This window comes from Cynocephalus volans, chromosome 12 (assembly GCF_027409185.1).
Source record: "Cynocephalus volans isolate mCynVol1 chromosome 12, mCynVol1.pri, whole genome shotgun sequence".
Lineage (NCBI taxonomy): Eukaryota > Metazoa > Chordata > Mammalia > Dermoptera > Cynocephalidae > Cynocephalus > Cynocephalus volans.
This window is the reverse complement of record NC_084471.1, coordinates 50,905,852-50,927,279: the sequence shown is the minus strand read 5'-3', so window position 1 is coordinate 50,927,279 and position 21,428 is coordinate 50,905,852. Positions and strand designations below refer to the sequence as shown.

The following is a 21,428-nucleotide window of genomic DNA, read 5'->3' as shown; positions in this document are numbered from 1 at the left end:
ATAGGGGCATTTATAGACATTTTGGTAACACTCGTTAGAGAATTAGTAAATTTTTTGAGTGCATATTAAGGGATGATGTATATGGTTTTTGGGAATATCATCTGAATAAAGCAGCTTCAGCCACCAGACTTCAGTAAATGATTTTTGGATTAGGAAGAGTGATGTGTTACTCACTTCACTCAAACTCTCTCCATCTTTTTCTCAGATATGGGCCCACCCTGTCTTGTGTTTTTTTTTGGGGGTGGGGGGCTCTCTATAAATATACAAAATATTTCTGTAACCCTTAGAAAGGACTCTGAGCCAAGATGTTTACCTACTATTCAAATAATGATTTTGGAGATGTTTTTATATTCCCCTAATTTTCCACTAAAGCACATTTCCAATCAGAGTCATATTTCCTGTGCATTTACCTGTTAACTGCCTTTGGCATTCATTAAGTATTTTATTGCTTATTTATTGGGCATTCTGCATTTGCTGAAACTTTTTTGTTTATTTTCATACTATTGAATCAATTGATGAATTAGAAATTCTAAACTTTAAAATTTATCTAAACCTTCACTTTTTTAGATCCATCCTAAACAGCTTCATGAACTATTTGTTACACATTTATCATGTTAGAAATCTTAGTCCACACAGTATTCGAGAACTAGGAGAACTTGGAGTAATATTGTTTTTTACATGAAGAGAGATAGATGATTTGTCCTTTTCCTAAAGATTTCCAGGTATTAAGCTCTTCGTTGAGAAGCTTAAATTTTTTTGTTCAGTGTATGTACTTTTTTTCTCATTTATGTAAGCCCATTTCTTTTTTTTAGTGTTTTTTAGGAATTAAATAAAATTGGGATTATTTATAATAGTCATGAAGCAGGATATGCAGCTCAAAATCCTAGTACAAAAAAACATTGTGAAAACAAAAATTCCTTGAGTTACAAATATTTCCAGGTTGTAGCAGTGAAGTATTTGATATAGGAATATTCTAGTTCCATAGTATTTGGGCAGTCTCTCAGTAAGATTTGACCTATCATGTTTTCCTCTCTAAAGGGCAATAATAAAAATACCAGGTTATCTTTAGATATTGTGTCTCCTTGTGATTGGTTTCAAATGTTGATTGACTATATCTTGATAAAGGCAGATAAGTGTTAATGGCAATTGGCAGTTACTTTTACTAGTTTCTGCTTACTTTGTAGATGAGAGAGAACTTGTTCACATCTACATGAAGTATTTGCTGATGTTGAATATGGAATTGGGAGGGAAAGTAACAAGTCAAATTCTGTATTCATTGATCAGAGTAAATTACTAAAATCTCCGTTGGGAAAACAGATTAAGAAAGGCACAGTCGTGTGTTGTGTCCCCCCCGGCCCCCCATCCTGCCACGGTATGGACCTGCAGTTAACACTCTTTATCCTTTGTAATACAAGGTGAGTGTAAACTCTGTAGCTAGTAGTGAAAATTTGGTGCCTATGAAGCAGTGAAAAGTGTTAATACAGATGTTTTTAATGTTGTGGAATAATTGATTTTATGATGGGACACCTGTTATCAACATGTTAGTAAAACTCCTTGCTGCATTAGAGAGACAATCCACAAGAAAAAGTTGCTGTTAGGGATTTATTCTGTTTTAACATAGTTTTTAGATGTATCTTACATATTTAATGCTACAGTGTCTACATTAATAGCCTTATAGTGAAGTTTAGATTTTGGTTATAATCATCCTAATTCCTCGAAGGATTAAATTATGTTCATTATATTTAGAAATACTTAAAATGTTAGTTCATTTGAAATATGGAAATGGTGTATGTAATTTATTTCTAGTTATCTGAATCCCTCTTTGGATAATAATTACTTTTTAATGTGTAATAGTATTCTTTTTTGAAGCATAGTTTAATTTTAAAATTAATGTAACTTTCTATAAAACACATATGATCAGTCTTGTAGAGAATGGCTTTCGTCTCACATACCTGTAGTCCATTCTCATTCTGCTAAAGTGATCTTTTTGACACACAGTTATTTGATTGTGGCGTATCCTACTTTTGTTCACCACAAAATAAGGATCTTTTTCTTTTTTTTTTCTCTCCTCCTCCTCACTGCTTTTCCCTCTCCATTTCAGGAAAAAAAACACACCTAAAACTATTAGTTGTATGTTTGAGAGTCGGTGTACTGTCATGGTTAAAAAGGGGACTCTAGCAGATTGTCTGGGTTCAAAACCCATCTCTGCATTTATCTCATATATACCCTGGGCAAGTTACCTAACTTCTCTGGTCCTTAGGTTTTCTCAGCTACAAAAAGGCATAGTAATTGTTCTTATCTCATAACATTATCATGATAAATAAATAAATTTTTAAGCATTTAGGATATTATCTGTGCATAATAAGGAGCCAATAAAGGTAATTTTTTTATTATTATTGTATGATAATAATGATAAAGTATTTTCAATGACTGTGTAAAACTGGAGTCCCCACAGTGTGAAAGTTTCAAAGAATGGAAGAAAGGGCATTTTAATTAGAGGTATCAGTATAAGCAAAGGCCCTCAGATGGAGAAGAAATTGTGTTTGAACTGAAGGTGTGGCAAGAATTTAGTGGTGTCAGGGGACCTGTGGGGAGAGAGGAGGTCAGGGAGGTTACATAGGGCCTTGTAAGCCTACTGATTTGGGAGTACTGTTTAGGAATTTCCATCAGCAGAGCCATGAAGAGAAGAAATTTTCACTTTAAAAATCACTTTGAGATGTGGGAGAGTAGATTTGAGGAGAGTAAGAATAGATTATATAAAGACCAACTGTTTGGAGGCTACTGGAGTGGCTTGCACTAAGAAAGGATGGTAGAGATGGAAGATATGATATGGACAGTGTCAATAAATTTTTAGTGTTAGTTTGATTAGCTTGGATTTTAATTATTGAAGACCTCAGGGGTAACAGGTGGGATTTTTAGAGTTAAAGTGGCATTTTTCGTAGATTACAATGAACAAGAACTGTGAATAATCAAAATTAAGCTGAGGCATAAGGTTTGTGTTGGGTTTTAAGATACTTATTGCTGCAAAGTTACATTGAGGTTGTGATCTCAAGAATCTTGAGCTGTATCCTTTATGTATGATATGTTAACAAGAGGTATGAGAACAGGAGAGTGACAAAATCAGTGTAGAGTGGTTAGTAATATGGCACCATAATAAAGTGTTAGTAGAGGAAATGTGACTTACTTCATCACCTAGATTTTTGTACCTGGTTTCTCTGCCTATGCTCTTGCCCCGTTAACCTGGCATTGAAGGTCCTGCTTACTTTTCCTCTTCTAACACTTTCCATCTAGACACCCTATGTGTTAGCCATATTGAAAGTATTGTTTCCTGGACTTTCTCTCATTTCTGAGCACTTGCATATATTTCTCTTATGCCAAAGTTTGCTTCCTCCTCCCACCCCACACACTTCTCCTTTTTTTTTTTTAACCAAGTATTTGTTCAGACATATAACACAACCTTCAGTGTGTTTCCCTCAAAGTTAGATATTCCTTTATTTGTGTTCTCAAAGCACCTATACAAATTTTCATACTGTAATTGTTTATTTACAGGTTTGTCTCCTAACTAAATTGTGAACTTGTTCAACACTGGAGCTGTTACTCAGCTTTTGTCTTCATTAGCACAATTTTTGTCATATCATATAATAAAATCCTCTAATATAATTTGTCATATCATATCTCAAATCATATAGTAAACCCTCAGCATATTCATTGAAATATGAAGGGAGACCAGTCAGTAGGCTAAAAAAAAACTAGTCCAGAGCTTCAGCTAAGATGGGGATAGGAAAAATGGCAAAAACAGATGTGAAAGCCGCTTGGAAAAAAAGGATAGGACTTGATGGATGTGCAGAACAGAACAAAGGAGAAAGTAACTTGGCAAATGTTTTAAATATTGTTCACTTAGTTTATTAAATTATAGTTCCCAGGTAGAAATATCTAGCAGCACTTTAAAATGTGCTGCTAGAACCTTGAGTTAAGACTGGAGATAGACTTTGAAATCAACTTATATTTGTTTGTTATCAGGAAAGGACCACTCTGCTATGAGATGTGTTCCTATTCCTTGGGAATAGGATTTCATGCCTGGCCCAGCATTTGCCAGCATTATAGGCAATAAAAGGTTCCAGAGTAAGTTCCTTTCCAGAGGCCTTGCTGAAGGATATTTCTATAAGATTAAATGTCATCCTGACTTGGATATGGTCTGAGTCTGTTTTTCACCCTTTCCTATTTATCTTTATGTACGTGGGGTCCTCAAAAAGTTCATGGAAAGATTCGTATTATCTTTTAATTATATTTTTCCATGAACTTTTTGAAGTACCCTTATATATACACACACATATATTTTCGAGTTGCCTTTATAAAGTGTCCTAGTTTTGTTTCTGTGACCATTTAAAAAGCTACAGGCCTTGAATCTTATTTCTTCTGTTTCCTAATTGCCATTCATCCCACCTGCATCAGCGGCTACTTTACCAGTTTTCTCTGGTTACTGGTTAGGTTATCTCAGTTTCGGGGTTTTTGCAAATTCTTTTTCTGTAATTTTGATCCACTGCATTTGGCTTTGAAATACTGTATTTAAATGCTGAGAGTGTCACACCTCAGGAATTCATAGCTAGTCCAAACTAAATAATGAAGGATATACTGGGAAAATCCAGCCAATTTAGTGCTTCCAATCTACCTCCCAGTTTAATTCTCTCTCTGCTAGTTTCTGAGGCCAGCTCTTTATGGGGAGTCAGGTTGGTAGAGAAGATTAGTGCGAACTAACTTGTCTCTGTACTTTTTTAGAAGATGATGCTTAGTTCTTGTAGAAACAAAGGACAGATAAAATGTCTTGATTAAATGTTTTAGATCTGTGTTCAAAAAAGATTAAGAAACGATGCTTTTGATACATATGTATAATGTGTTCTTGCTTGAAAAAATCTCAGTTTGTGCTTCATCTTGTCCTTGCAATCTGGTGTGAGAGTGAAGAGAGAAGGGGGTCAGCTACCAAAGTAGGTGTAAGCCCTCGATATGTTTGTTTGAAAAAAGCTGACAAATTGTACATAATAAGACTAACAGATTTTATATCTAATGTAAGGTGAAGTATGAATTAATTTTAAAATAGTTTTTAAAAATTCCATTTACTAAGTTGACTTTAATATACATGGTATAACTAGTAATTTCAACATGAAGGTACTTCAAAAGTTCATGGAAAGGTTCTTATTATCTTCTAATTCTATTTTTCCATGGACTTTTTGAAGTACACTCATATGTTTCAATATAGCATTGACATACCCTCTTTGAAATTGATAGAAACTGATTTCTAGGTACCCTAATTTTATTCTCTTCCAAGTGGAAAATATGAATACCTTACCCTTTCATTTCCTACATCTGTCCATTTATTCATTTATTTATTCATTTCAGCTCTTCCTTAAAGTATATCCATTATCCAACCATTTCTTACCACCTCTACTACTGCCACTGTAGTCCAAGCCACCATCATCTGTTACCATCCTCCTAACCCGTTTAACTGCTTCCATTCTTATTCCATCTCTTGTACATTCCCCATGGATCAACTAGAATTTTTTTTTAAATATATGCTAAATTACATCACCTCCAAACCCTCTCTTGATTTCCCATCTCACACAGGATAAAATCCAAGGTCTCTCAGGCCTGCAGTGTACTACGTGATCTACCCCCAGTCCTACCTTTCACCACTAAGTTCGTGCTGCTTGAGCTGCACCTCTGAGGGTCTTGTCCCTCTGAACTGAATGCTCTTCCTATAGATATTTGCCTTGGTTGATTGCTCTGCTTCCCTGGTTGATTGTTTCTTCTCAGTTTCACTCTCCCTATCCTAAAATACTGTACCTTCCTACCCAGGTCCATCATTCTGTGTGGAATAAAGAACAACCCTTTCAAATTAAATAAATTAGCTTTATGAAAAACTTATATTGTCATCTTTTCCCCCTGGTTTTGCCATGGATGAGAATTCTTTGTCTCCTCCCAGCACCCATCCCCAAACTAGAGTTTGCATTTAGGCAAGAGTAGTTCACTCTTAGCTTTTTTTTTTTGCTGAAGTCTTGTAAGAATAATTATTATTCTCACTGATAATGTAATTTTTGTGTTGAAGCACATAAAGCACAAATGAAGTTCTGCATATTTGTTCTCTTACCTCTCTCTCATAGGATTAGAATTAGAGTCCTGAGAAAATCTGTTAATGATGGAGGAGGAACATTTCTGTGTTTTCCTTTGTTTAAGTTTTTAAAAATTAATTTATTTTATTTGTATAATTTTACTTTCAAAAGAAACCTCTTTGCACAGTATTAAGCATGGGATTTTTTATTCTATACAATTAATTTCAATTTTGGAATTCCAGGAACCTGTAATTATTTTGGGTGATAGGTGTTATACAAACATTGTCTAAGGAAGAGTTTGCTTTGTATGCATTTGAGTTAATTTATATGTGTAAAATTTGATGAGAGGTGGCCTGGTATTCACCTGAAATTTTATCGAATTTTTTTTGTTTTTGCCATTTTCTCATGTTTATTCTTTCTTAGAGCTCAGTAATAAAGGTCCTATGAAAAGAATTAAATGTATCCTTAGCTTTTGCTTTTTAAAATAAACTTTTAAAGTCTCATGTGTATTGAGTCTTAATTTGTAAACTGTCAAGTGGTTTTTTGTCACATTTCTTTCTTTTTTTTTGAAATTAACACTATAAAACACCTTTTTCACCGTTAGAGACCACTTATGTACTTTATGTGTTGAAGCACATACAGCACAAATGAAGTTCTGCGTATTTGTTCTCTTACTCTCTCTCACAGGATTAGAATTAGAGTCCTGATAAAATCTGTTATTGATGGAGGAGGAACATTTCTGTATTTTCCTTTGTTTAATTTTTAAAAAATTAATTAATTTTATTTGTATAATTTTACTTTCAAAACAAACCTCTTTGCACAGTATTAAGCATGGGGTTTTTTTATTCTGTAAATAAAAAAGCATGTGGATGAGCATGTGGGATCCTAGTCTGAAGTTACGTTCAGAATTATAGGATAGCTTTCATGGGATTCACCAGAATTCACTGCCCAAAGAAGATTAAGTACCTATTTTCTAATAAAATAACAGATCCTTTAAAAATATCTTTCTATACAAAGGTACTTCAAAAAGTTTGTGGAAAATTTGAATTAAAAGATAATACAGATCTTCCATGAACTTTTTGAAGTACCTTCATATTTCATACCTAAAGAAATTATTAGCCCAAATGCATATACTGTAGCAAAGTAGACTGTTGTTCATATCTAACTGAATAGCTTTTTCTCAGACCTCATAAGAAAGGATAGTTAAATAATTGAGTTTTCTACAAATTTAACAGGGAACTTAAGATATAAAGCAATTATTAATAAATGCATAGGTGCTTTCAACATATCTACACGTAAAACTTGGCCTTTAAAGTCTGCAACATTATCAGTTCACCATGTCTACTGATAAATAATAGTGACTACAATGTTTCATTCTGAACTAAAACATAAAATTGTGTGCTTCTTATTTACAATTGAAGAAAATACTATGAGTCATAAATAAGTATACAAGACAGATGTCAAATTTGGGGTGAGTTTTCCCCCAAAATTATACTTGTGAAAAGATGTAATCACCTTGTATTCAAGTATTTACAAATCTCTCACACCATTGGCATTTTAGTTTTATTTGAACTTCAAAGTACTGTTAGGGGACATATCGACCTTAAATAACATCAGTCAATTGATAGTTTAGGAAACTTTATAGAAGTCACCTTAAAAAAATAAAGACAAAAAATTAGTACATATTTTACTAACTATTTATCTTAATGGGGATTCAAAATTGCTAGTGTTGGATGTTGTAGAGACTTATAAAGCAAAAGAGTAAGTAAGTTATATAATTGAGATTATAAATTTACACCAGTATGGTGAATGAAAAATTGTCCTGCCATTATATGAGTGGGTACTTGTGGCTTGAGATAAAATTCCACTATACCTCTGTACACTGATTCACAAAAATGCCACACCTCAGTAAACTTGGATTGTAAATAAAGATGATATGCTCTGGAAAACAGATAATTTAAAAAGGTGATGTAATGATGACAGAGACTCTAATGTTGAAGGTGTATATGAAGATTATGAATAATTAAACGTAAACTTAATTTTTTAAAATGTGTATGGGAAAATTATATTTGGGATTGCAATTTTTCAAGAATAAGTGACATTTAGTTCTTTTAAAGTAAGTGGAACTGTTACATAAGATAGGCTTTAAGCTTCTCCTCTTACTTTTAGGGCCTGGAAATAAACACCCAATGCTTTGTTATTATAATAAAATATATGACTTTATCATGTGCCCAGTTAGCCCTTAGTTGATCTATTTCTGTATCTTAGCAATGCTCCCTTTATTTTCTGTTTTTGACATAGGAGTAAGCTAAAGCTGGACATTTTCCAAAATGTCACTCTTGATAAAAGTAACATTTTTGTTTAGGTGACAAACAGCATGTTTGGTGCTTCAAGAAAGAAGTTTGTAGAGGGGGTCGACAGTGACTACCACGATGAAAACATGTACTACAGCCAGTCTTCTATGTTTCCACATCGGTCAGAAAAAGATGTAAGTTAATCAGTTATATTGTGTTTACTCAGTAGTATATGTCTGTTTCTCCATTCCTGAAAAGCAGCATATGAACAGAAGAGTATTGTCTGTGGTTGAGTGACTATGTTTTAGGCACAGTGCTAGGCCCTGGGGTTACAAAGACAATGAACTTACATTCTAAAGGAAAACATAAGTGTCCTGTGATTCTCAGCTTGGGGTATGGTAATACTGTGGTAGGAAGTATTCAGAGACATGGAGTAAACATGGTATAACAACATCTAGATCATCAGTGTTTTGTGTTTAATCTGGGAAATAAATTGTTATTTTTATATTAAAACAAATGCAGATATAGAGTAGAAAGCAGATTTGCACAGATTTAACGATATAATGGCAAGCCTCAATAAAACTTTATTGTGTAATCTTCTAGCCATAATCCTAGACCTTTGGTAAAGAGTACCTCTTCTCCGTTCAGCTGTAGGGATACAACAGTAGAACAATTTTTGGAAGACTATTCCACATATGTTAGATGATATAGAGGTGTGAGTTAAGTGCTTTGGAAGGCTAGTAGTTCACTAGTCTCACTTGGGATAAAAGGATTTAGAATAAAGCTAAGTCATAATTAGCAAATTTTAAAAATATTTTAAAATAAATTCAGTTGTTCAAATTCTGTTTTAAATTCCACTTTAAATTATACACTGTAGTCAAACCAGTTGCATTCTTGTACTTTGGATCTGCCCAACTTTTCTCCCTTTCAAACCTGTATAAACTTACTATTGCTAATTTCCCTATCTATATAAGAGTCTACTCTCACTATTAACCTAATGAGATTCTTATTGATGTTTAAAGCACTTATAAAGTTCTAAGATCCTCATTTTTCTTTGAAGTAAATCATTAGTAAATCACTTCCTATGTCTTTTTAGAGTGTCACAAATTAGCTTAAATTAGTTTTAAGTTAGGATTTTAGTTTTGTTTTTCTGTTTTGATATTTTCCCCCTTTATTTTTATTTGAAAATTTTTGTGTCATTTTGGAAACAAATTATCAATTGTATTATTAGGGCTCTATTCAAATTATGTGTGTTGGCTGTGTTTGTAATAAGTGTGTAATTTAATAGCTTATGGAATAATGTCATCTAATTTTCTGTTATCTTACTGCCCTTCTAACTTTTTGCTCTTTGATATAAAGTATAATCGATTTATTATTTACACAGTTTCTATGTTCAAGTGTTGACCTCATAGATTAAAAATTTGAGATATATGTTTTGGTAGTGTCACTGCAGAAACTATGAAATTACGGCTTGTGTGTGCTGTAGTTTTACATAAATATTTATGTTTATAAATATTACTGATTGATGAAAAGCATTCTAATTAGGAAGAGGTAAAGTACGTGTAGAGAATGAATAACAAAAAGATGTCTGTCTTCTAGAAATCAGAAATACTATATGTCTGGGTTTTTAAAATCAGAACTAGTATATACACTCATGCAGCTACTCTCATATGTTGATTACTATTCCAGCCTAGTTGGTTGTCATGGAAGTGACAGAATAATTTGCTCCACAAAACTTTGTAAAAAAAAAAAAAAAAATTAATTAATTAAGGTAATAAGTCATAGGGATTAAGAACTTGGATTCTAAAGTAATACAGATATGTGTGTGGATCCTGACTTTGCCTGTTAGCAAGAAATTCTCCAAGCCTCAATTTCCTCATCTGTAAAATGGGGATAATAATATAGTAGCTACCTCATAAATTGCTGCTGTTGCTATTAAATAGCACAGGGAAATTATTAAAACTTTAGAAAATATAGACAGGGAGAAGAAGAAAAGGAAAACTACCCATAATCTTATCAGTCAGGATTAATTTACTGCAAAAATTTTGGTTTTATACTTAAATATTTTTATTAAAAAATTTGATTATTTAAACCATCCAGGACATATTTACATATTTCCCACCAGAAAGTTCATACCAGTTTTTACTCTCATCAGCACTCTTGATGCTCTTGAGAATACCAGATATTACCTTTATGTCTTTGCTTACAGCCAAAAGAAGCTTATTGTTTTAATGTGTGTATTTTAAAAACATCACTGATATTTTACACACAAATACACACACACACACACACACACACACACACACACACGGTGATGTGTCCTTTTCATATAATTAATGGCCATTTGTATTTCTTTCTTTGTAGATTACCTACTTTTGTGCCGTTTCCTTTTTCTGTATTGAGACGATAAGTATTGTTAGTGTCCTCCGTATATTAAGGTTAATAACCTCTTCTCATTTGTGACAAATATTTTCCCAGTTTTTCACTTTCAGTTTAGTTTATGGTATTTGGACTATTTGTATATATGTATTTGTTCCATATATTGTGTGGTATATATACATATACATATACATGTACCATATACTGGTGAGTATATACAGATACACACACACCATTAAATATTTACCATTTTTATTAAATGTGATCCATCAGTCTTTTTTTTATAGTTTGTTTTTTGAAATCATACTTAGACTTTTCCCAATGACTACTTCTAGTATTTTTATGTTTCATTCTTCACATATAATTTATGTCCATTAGAAATACATTTTGGTTTAAAAAGTGAATTGTTAAGATGCCAGATATTTTTTCCCCCTTGAAGTCATCTGGTTGTCCCAATACCATATATGCTGATCATGGGTCAGAAAACTTTCCCTTAAAAGGCCAGACAGTAACTATTTTAGGCTTCATGGTCCAAGAGGCAAAATCAAGGATATTATATAGTATCAATACCTATTAAGTATTGTAGGTACTTATATAACCATTTATAATGTAAAAACCATTCTTCACATATTCCACAAAAATGGGCAGTTTGCTTGATTTAGCCTGCAGGTGGAAATTTGCCCACTCCTGAGTTAGACCATTTATTTATGGCTAATTGAAATATTTCCTTTAATATACACTAGTGTCTGATGTAATCTTGGGCCTGTTTCTAAATTCTCTGTTCATCATGCTGATTCTGTGTCAGAACTACAACACAGTTTGAATTGCCATAGCTTTATAAACCATTTTAATATCTTCCTCAGGTAAGGTCTTCCACACCTTTTTTTTTTTTAAATGATTTTTTACTATTGCACATTAATACCAATATTTACCTTCTTTCCAGAAAGATATATCTCTCTTTAATCCTGTTGTTTGTTACTCCTTTTAATAAGTAATTTTATAGTTGCCATTTTCATTGCATTTTTCAGATTGGTTTTTACTTATCTATACAGTACTTTGTGTGTTTATTTACTTTATAACTAACTGCCTTACAAAACTCTTTTATTAGTTTTTGGTGATTGGGGATGTGGGCTTTGGAAATCCTACTACGTAAGTTTATATCTCAGCTACATGATTTACTAGCTATGTGTGCTAGGGCAACTTAGTTTCTGTGTCTCAGTTTTCTCATATGTAAAATAGGAACAATAGTACATGACTTATGGGTGGTTGTAAGGATTGAATGAATAACTGTATGTAAAGCTTTTTAGAAAAATAGGTGGCAAATATGTAATAAATGTTGCTCTTAATGTGAATAATAACAGCATTTGCCATTTGATTCTCTTGGGCTTCTCAGGTAGTTATGTATATCATCTACAAACAATGATTATTTTTTATAAAAACTTTTAAAGAGAAATTTTAAACATAATAAATGACTGGGATAATATTGTAATTTTTTTCTGAGAAGAGTGAGAAAATAATTTTCAATCATAATTTATGATAAAGGAAAACTGATCGACTGAAACTAAATATCAGTGATCTTAATAGCTTTTGTAAATTTTTTTGAGAGAAGGCAATAGAGTTTTGTACTAACCTAACCAACTTGTAGAGTTTTTTAAGAAATATATTTGTATTTTAATTGCTAATACATTTTTTCTAGTCTTACGGATCTTTATAAGTATGCACTCATTTGATGATTCTTAAGCATAATCATTTGAGAAGCACAAATTTGCAGGGACCTCTTTTCTTCTGTTTTAATATATGGTGAAAAGACATATGAGATGCGACTTTTAAAAAACTTACTTTTAAGAGTTTTTTCTTTTAAACTCCTTAATTTTAAAAAAACTCTTAAAATTGATGAGTGGGCTACTTTCTTATTCTTACAAGCTATGTTGAACCCATACCTAGCTTTCGTACTTGTGTTAGCCTACATCAGTTATGGCAACTAAGATTTCTCTTAGGCCAGTAATAATCAATATTTTGTTAACATCTAGTATCAAATATAAGGATACTGTCATTGTCACTGTCATCCTCACGATTAGTATTTAACTATGTACTAAAGTCAGGCTGGCTGATTCTCCAGCTCCTGGAATTTGTCTCTTAGGACCTTGGCACTTTTATTTTTAGATCTTCACATGGTTTTCACCCTCAACGTCGAGGTCTCTGTGAAAATATCTCACTTGAGAAGTCTTATCTCTGACCATTCTTTTCCTAGATAGTTGTTATATGTCAGATGTGTCCTTCAGAAGTTCGTGTATTGGAAACTTGATCCCCATTTTAATAGTATTAAGAGGGTGGGAAATTCAAGTATGGTTTTGGAAAGGTGGACCTTTGAGAGGTTATTGCATTGTGAGGACTGTGCCCTCCTGAATGGATTGATTTATTCATGGATTGATGGATTAATGGTTTGATGGGTTGTCACAGGAGTGGCTTTCTTTATAAGGAGAGCAAATGAGCACGTTAAAGTGCTCTTGCCATTCTTGCCATGTGATATCCTGTGTCACCGCAGGACCCTGTAGAGAGCCTCCACCAAGAAGAAAGCCATCACCAGATGTGTGCCCTGAGCCTTGCACTTACCAACCTCCAAACTTGTGAGAAATAAATTTTATTTCTTTATAAATTACCCAGGTTCAGTTATTCTGTTATAAGTGACAGAAAACAGACTAATACAGTGGCCTTGGTAGCATCTATCACTACCTGAAAGTACATGTTTATCAGTTGTTTGTTTATCCTCTCTACTCCACTAGAATTTAAGCTTAACAGGGGCAGGGACGTTGTCTATCTAGTTTACTGCCGTGTTCTTAGAACCTGTAATAATGCTTAGGAAAAATAACAAAATTATCATTATTTGCAGATGATGTGATTATCTTAACTCAAAAATCATCTTAAAAACTTAAAAGAAAATATATTGTATATAAATGTGGCACATTTTTATATGGCAATGATAACCTGTTAGGTTTAAATGTAATGTAAATATAAATAAGCCAGAGTATACTCTAGAGAAATTGGAATTAAATGTCAAATCATTTGAAGGAAATTTTGTAAAACCTCTTAAATTCATTTACATTCACATAATCTTTAAACTCAGTATTTTAAAGATAACATTGTAAAAGAGAGGTGTGTTTATTCCTATCATACTAGCAAGGAGGTTTTTTTGTTGTTGCTTTTTTGTTTCTTTAAATGGGAGAATAGCCAGTGTTTAAGAGAGAGGATTGAAGCGACTACTGTGGAAGTGTAATTAAGACTGTAGAAAACATTTTAGCCATACATATGTAACATTCCTTGAATCAGTCATATGTCTTTCTATAAATTTTTACTTTGGCTCTAACCTGAAATTCAGAATATAATATAAAGATGTTCAGTGCCATATTTTTTTTTAGTAAAAATATTGAATCTTAAGTGTTAAATACTAAGGAATTAGTTACATTGAATATTTCACTATTTTTTAAAATGTTCTTTATATAAGCTTCAGAATATTTTGCTGGAAATTACTTGAAATACCTAGTAAACTCATATTTTATTGTTATAAGCTACTAGTGACTTATTGACCATTTTATTTTTCTATCTACCTCCTCCCTTGTTCCTTTCCTCTTTTGTTCTTTTTAATATATTATCCTCTCATTGTCTTTCTTTTTGTGCCTGTTAGCTAGATTTCATTCTGATTTTATTGGTTTTATTGTTTTATCATCCTGTTTTTAATTTTAAAATGTTCTTCAGATTCTGTCTAGATCTAGAACTCTATGTGTGGGTACATACACACGCTCTCTTCCTTTCCCTTTATGATTTTTTCTTTTTATGGATATAATATAGTCAAAAGTCAAAATTCATTTCTTGTTTTTGTCTTGGAATAATATAATACTAGGAATTATGTTATCGCCATACCTTTAAGTATATTGTACAATCATGTTTTAAAAGTTAGATACTTATTTCGTTTTTAAATTGTTTTTGTGATCAGGGAATGTTTAACAAAATTTTGTTGCAGTTTGAAGGCATATGCTCTTATGTAGAAAATAATTTCTTGATCAAACTGATTTTAATGTTTCTTAAAATAGATTTCGTGATTGAAGGTATGTTTATTTGAGGGAGTAATTGTGAGAAGTGGTGACTATTAGGAAGCATGAGGGAGATGGAAGACTTAACACTTTTTTACTGTTATGGAGAGCTGGCCAGAGCCAATTTGCCTATTGTTAAGTTTTCAAATTTTTCTAAAACAAAAATTTTTAGACTGTTTGTTGGTCATGTATGTCAGCGTTGTATCTAATAACAATGGAAATAATTTTAAAGATACAGTTCTACTTTGTTGATTTTCTTGACGTTCTGTATATTTAACAAAGGATGGAGGGGCTCTTTGGTGGGTCAGAGAAATAACCAGCATCACATTACTGTTTCTTCTAGATGCTTTTTGGTTCTTACTGTGGTGTTGTTTGACTGCAGTGTATATTGTAGATTTCTTGAGAGATGTGGAAGACATATTATTATGATGATTTTAGCCTGGGAGTACGATAACCTACTTGTTGGTTTCAGCGTTCTACTGACATTCAATCCTTTTATACCTTTTGCCCCTCTTAAGAGCACAAGTTCTACACCTTATTTTACCTGGAATTTATGAAGATAAACTTCTTTAGCTCCTTGGGCAGGAAGTTATATCAATTTAGGGTATTATTTAATAAATTCCCCAGAGGCTGAATGCCCCTCTGTCTGCTGTTAATGAGGAAGATTAGACTATTAGCAGCTGCTGCTACCATTTGTTGAGCACTTACTATGTGCCATATCTTATCTCATTTAATCTTCACTTCAACTCTGTGAGGTAGGTAGTGTTATTTTCATCTTACAGGAAGGAAACTGAGGTTCGACTGTCCCATAGGTAAGTGGCAGAACCAGGATTCAAACCCAGATTATTTTCCAACTCCAAAGCTGTATGTACTCTTTCTACTTATGTTGCATTCCCTATTGTAATGTTTCTCTTGATCTAAAATTTTGTTTTTTTAAGAAATTCACCTTTATGTTGTTAACTTCCAGCATTTCAAAAAATATATAAATTTTCTGTTGTCTGTCAACAGTAATAGTTGCTGTGCCACATTATGTTTCTTATGCATTTTCTTTGTTCTCATTAATAACACTTCTGTCCCATTCACATTCCTTCACTGTGTGTTAAATTTATTTTTAGCACTAATTTATTTTACGAAACATACTTTCAGAATTTAAAAATACATATCATTAGGGATAAATTTTATAATAAATATATTTTCATTTTTCACACGTTTTGAGGCTGTAATTTTAACATCTGTCTATATAGCGGATTTCACATGGATGTGTTGAAGGTTGTATACTGTTAAATTTAATGTTAAACTACGTTGATTTTCTGTAAAGCAGTGTTTAATAACCTTCATGTAGTGGCACATAGACAAAATGATATTTAATATTATACACTGTGGTAAATGGATCATCCTGCTGTTCCAGGTATAGGGAGCCATAGCCTCTCTACCTTTATGCTGTGCCTCTCTTCTCTACTCACTCCCTCCTCCCATGCCGTGAGGGTTGGTCTTGGCACACCTGTAGCTCATTTGTGGATTTATTACCTTTGTGAGAAAGTGGACTAAGTTGTCTGTCCTTTGGAGTTCAGTATTCAATAAACATACATTTCTGGAAAAAGTAAAGTTTTAAGTGGTCTGTTCAAAAATATTCACATTACAGATCATTCTAAGTCTTGTACTCATATTGGCCAGCATCTTACATATGAAGCCTTTAGAAACAGCTACTTTCTTTCATTTATAGCTTGTAATGATAACAGAAAATCATGATTCTTAAGCATTTTATGTAAACATTTTACATTTTGTCACCAACTAAAGCTTTAGTATATATTATACATCTCCACTGATCTTATTATTGTACTTTGGAAATTAACATTTAATATACTTATAAAAGTTCATGTACTTATTTCCAGTTCATGTGGTAACAGTAATGACTATAATACCTAAGAAGGGAACTTGATCAGGCATCTTTTGATCTATTGGATTATACTTGATAAAGAATGTATACTCTGAATGTTAGTTTAATTTTTTATTTTGCACACGCTCTGGATTTGAGAAGGTTTGTAAGGTTTGATGCTTTTTAAAGAAAATTCATTGCTGTATTGTAAATACTGCTGTTTTTAGAGTGGTGTGTAACTCAACATTACCTCAGGAGAGTCTGATGTGTATCATTGTTTAAAACTACTGTTGTATAAAAAATTTTGTCAACTTGAGAATGATTAAAACAATTTAGAATTTTGACATGAAAATAGCATGAAATGTATATTGTAAAACCTCCATCGTTTAAATGTTTCTCCTCTTGGTTTTTCTAACCTTGGTCAGTGTCGGAATGCTTTTCCTTCCCTGGAAACCACAGAGGACCCTCTAAGTTCTCCACTTGTCCACTTTTTTCCCACCTAGTTCAACAGGGCATAAAATGCTGTTACTTCTACCACCAGAATGCTTCTCACTTGCAGTCCCATTTCTGCTGTTCTAGTGTCGTATCTCACCATTTTCCATTTCCATCCATTTTTCCTATTAGAATTATCTTCCCAAAGCACATTTTGATCATGTCACTTCCTTGCTTGATGTTATTTTTTCTTTTTCTTGCCATAGCTGGTAGCCATCTTCGTATGACATTTAAGAAGACCCTTTGCAATCTGGTCCCAACATACTCTTTTTATTTCCTATTGTTCTATGTCCCGATAGGGGTAAACTTTATCTTTTTTTTTAATTACTCTATTGTCCAGTCACCACTTTTCCTTATTTTGTTTTCTAATCATGTCACTAACCTTTATTACAATAATTTCATTGCATATTCTCTGCCTGGAAGACCCCTCATCTGTACCCATAGCAAATTTTATCACTTCGCAAAGTATTCCTGATACTTTTCTCCTGTGTAGAATTATCCTCCTCCAGTGATGCTTTATATTTCTTTTAGAGCATTTGTCACACTGTGCCTTAGAATATAATTAGTTGTATAATTCATTCTCTTTCCCCACTAGATTAGAAGCCCCTGATGACATAGCCCATGTCTTATTTAATAAAGGTGTTTTGAGGGTTGTCTAATATGTCAGAGAATTTTCATTTACTCAGTTTAATTATTTACTTTGTGTATAGAATTGCTATACTCATATTTCTGTGAGGAGATATAAAAATGAATATAGTATGTTCCATGAATATAACATAACTTCAGAGAATTTATACTCTACTAGGGAAAAAAAGACATTGATGCAATAAATTCAAAGGTATTATACAAGTGCCATGAAATTCATGTCACTCACTAATAGGTTGTATACCATGTCTGTATATTTTTGTAAGTATTTTATACTTACACTTTGCTATTGTATCATCTCTTCATTTATTATGTGGTTATGTGTATATTTATTAAGTTTTCCTACCCATTTGATATACATCAATTATTTGTATATAAAAATCAGGAAATATTCTTACAAAATACAAAACTTCTCTATTTAGATAATAAACTGAATTTAGAATTTAGCTTAATATTATCTAAGATTCAAGTAATTTTACTTATAAACTTATAGAGCTGACTTTTTAAAGTGAAGTAATAGTGTTGCTGTAATTTAATTTAGTGCTACTTTTAAAAACTTTTGTAGTATAAAAAATTAATTTCATTTGCAAAGATTGGTTTTATCTAATTGTGATATTCTCTTAATAGCATAGAATTAATTATGTAATGTGTGATTTATGTTTTTCTGAAGAATGAGAAATGTAGTTTGGACTCTCATATTTATGGTATGTTGTACAGACTTGTAAAGTGTAAATGCAGTGCTCTTTGTTCTTTCTTTATGCTCTAATATAATTAATTTGTTTCTAGATGCTGGCATCACCATCTACATCAGGTCAGCTGTCTCAGTTTGGGGCAAGTTTATACGGGCAACAAAGTAAGAATTTTATATTTATTCTGGGACACTTTATTTAAAGTGAAAAATAAATAACTACCAAATAAAGAACAACTAATGCTGTCCTTGTGGGTTTATTATAGGGTTTAAAAGGAAAGATATTTAATTTTCAGAGTTTTCTTTATTTTACTTACATTGCAAAATGTTATTATTTCAGCCCCTATTAATTCTAAATTTGATATTACTTGGATATAGTATAGATTGAAATTTATTTTGACGTCTTTTGTATCTGTATATTCCTTTGCAGTGTTTTTGAAGAATTTGCTAAACAAATTAAAAGTAGGCATTCTCTGTGTTTTCAATTAGAGGAAGTTAAAAGATGTTTTTTGTTTTGTTGGTTGGGTAGATTGTTATTTTGGTTTGTGTTTTTGGCCTGTTTATTAATGTAAACCCATTACTTAGCGTTTGTGAAATGTTCTTGTTTAGCAAATATTTCTTCTTTTGTTTTAGTTTAGCCTGGGTATAGAATCTAGATTTTTGACTCACAGTTCAATGCGTTTTCCATATACAAGATTCTATTTTTTTTTAAGTATTTTAATACTTTTAAAGCGCTTAGCACAGTGCCTGGCTCATAGTAAGCGCTCAATAAATGTTAGCTGTTATTGTCACATAAAAAATTTTATAAAACTTCAAATTATAAAATATTTTTATATTTTTTTCAAACTAATTTTACAGATTGTTGCATATTAATAAGATTTTATCATCTCTGTTAATGTTAAAGATCTGTTGATCTCTCATTTCTGTTAATATCATCTCTGTTAATGGAAGGTGGGGATTAAAAGTGTTAAAAAATCCCATCCAAGATTAGAGGATAATTGAGTAACTGGAAGAGTCATTGTTGACTATTTTAACCAACTTCAAATAAAAATCAATTATTTGATTTGGAACTCTTTACCAGTATAATGAAAAGCAAAGTTTTGCTAGATATCAGAATAGTGTGTCATACCACTTTACCCTTCAAACTGATATTGAAGTTTAGTAGGAGGATGAAACTTACGTTTTATATAACCATAGTTTCCATCTACTTTTTTCTACCTTCTTTTGCTTTTCTCTTTTGCTTTGGAGCACAATTTTGTTAATATAGAATTAGTAAATAAAATTTATTGATTTCTTATATATATATTAGCAGTTTTCCTCTAATTAAGCAGAAAAACATATAAAAAGCTTTATATTAACCTGTACTGGCAAGCTGCCAAAAAAAAACCCCCCCAAAATAAAAAAGACTTTATATTCCCTAAAAAAAAGAAAGTGTTTATTTAGCCACAAATGTTTATCCTACTTGTTGAGGTAATATTATCAGCTAGTAATTTGTTCTGTTTAGCCTCTGTTTTACTGTGACTTTCATTCTTCTGATAACCCTTACCATGGAAATATCTGCCTATTTTAAAGCTATCTTTTATGTCTATAAAGCAATTGCTAAGAATGTATTTTGTTATCTTTTTAAAGCCCACAGTTTAACACAGCAGGAAGTAGATATGGATTGGAGAAAATTTGTATTTGAGAATTAAGGTTATCTTATAGAGGAGAATGACAGTGATTATAATCAGTTACCTGATTATTATCTGATAATCTGATCTAATTTTTTTCACCTGCAAATGTGAAGTTGTAATTGTTCTAAGATGCAGAATGGGTTAGGTTTGAAATATAGTTTTGTCATTGGTGCGATAGGCATTTATTGACTTCTTAATTTGTGTTAATTATTGTGTTTGTTGTTTAGGATATACAAAGATTAATAAATGAACAAATTTATTTTCATTAGAAAAAGTATTTTTACAGCACTTATTAGTTTAAAAAGAAGCCATAGTTGTGTATACGAACATTTCCTGTTGAAGTTCACTGTATTAAATGGCTATATTTCTACATCAGTGAAGCAACATTTTGGATATATGACTCTAAAAATGACATTTTAGGTATTAGCCTACAGAAAAATTAAACCTTTGATCAACTGGAACTGAAATGTTTCAGGTCAGGGTGCAATTATTCCTTTCCAGGGTACTGATCTAGAAGCTACAATTCGTGAAAAAGGCCGAGCCTGCATTGCCAGTCTCTACCTGTTATGACAGACCCAAGAGAGTCATAGAGGTCATTTAGCTGGTAGGTAGTCTGAACAAACACCTTGTCAGGTAGGGAAACACAAGTTACAGTGTGGGACTTGAGGGTCAAGGTTTTAATAGTTTATCTAAGAATGATAAAATTTGAGGGACTGACTTTCATGAAGGATGTCTGAGAGAATGAATTAGTATGTGGGAGTAGATTAGAGATATTATTCGTATGGCAAGTTATTATAATTGCACATCGAGATTGATATAACTAAAAGTTCTTTTTCCTCCCAAGTGCATTGAGTACCTCATTAACTCTTTATTCAGATTGGCAATGTTCAATAGGAATTTGTTCCACTCAAATATGAGGTCTACTTTCTCTTGTGTTCTTGATGGTTAGAAAAGTTAGAGGTGAAAGAGGTGAAGGAAGAGTGCCTTCTTCAGAACTAAGACTCCCTGAGATTAAATAAGGAAGGGAATTCCTCTTGGAATGTATATAGAACTGCTTAAATCTGTGTTTTGCCGGATTTGGGTAAAAGTGACTGTGGCTGCATGAGGAAATGCTGGACTAGGAGCTTTTATGATCTCAGGTTCTGGTGTAGTATGATTGTATCCAAATATGTAAATAACTTTTGATCCA

At 32.2% G+C, this 21,428-nt stretch overlaps 1 protein-coding gene across 2 annotated transcripts in view; it reads left to right on the top strand.

The window, feature by feature from the left end:
* The window catches only part of CNOT2 (CCR4-NOT transcription complex subunit 2), a 108,601-nt gene that overhangs the window by 55,192 nt on the left and 31,981 nt on the right, over positions 1 to 21,428 (top strand). For both annotated transcript variants that reach the window (XM_063075080.1, XM_063075081.1), the window contains 2 exons: positions 8,470 to 8,592; positions 18,665 to 18,731. In XM_063075080.1, the coding sequence (XP_062931150.1) occupies positions 8,470 to 8,592; positions 18,665 to 18,731 (190 nt within the window). The remainder of the gene's footprint in view (positions 1 to 8,469; positions 8,593 to 18,664; positions 18,732 to 21,428) is intronic.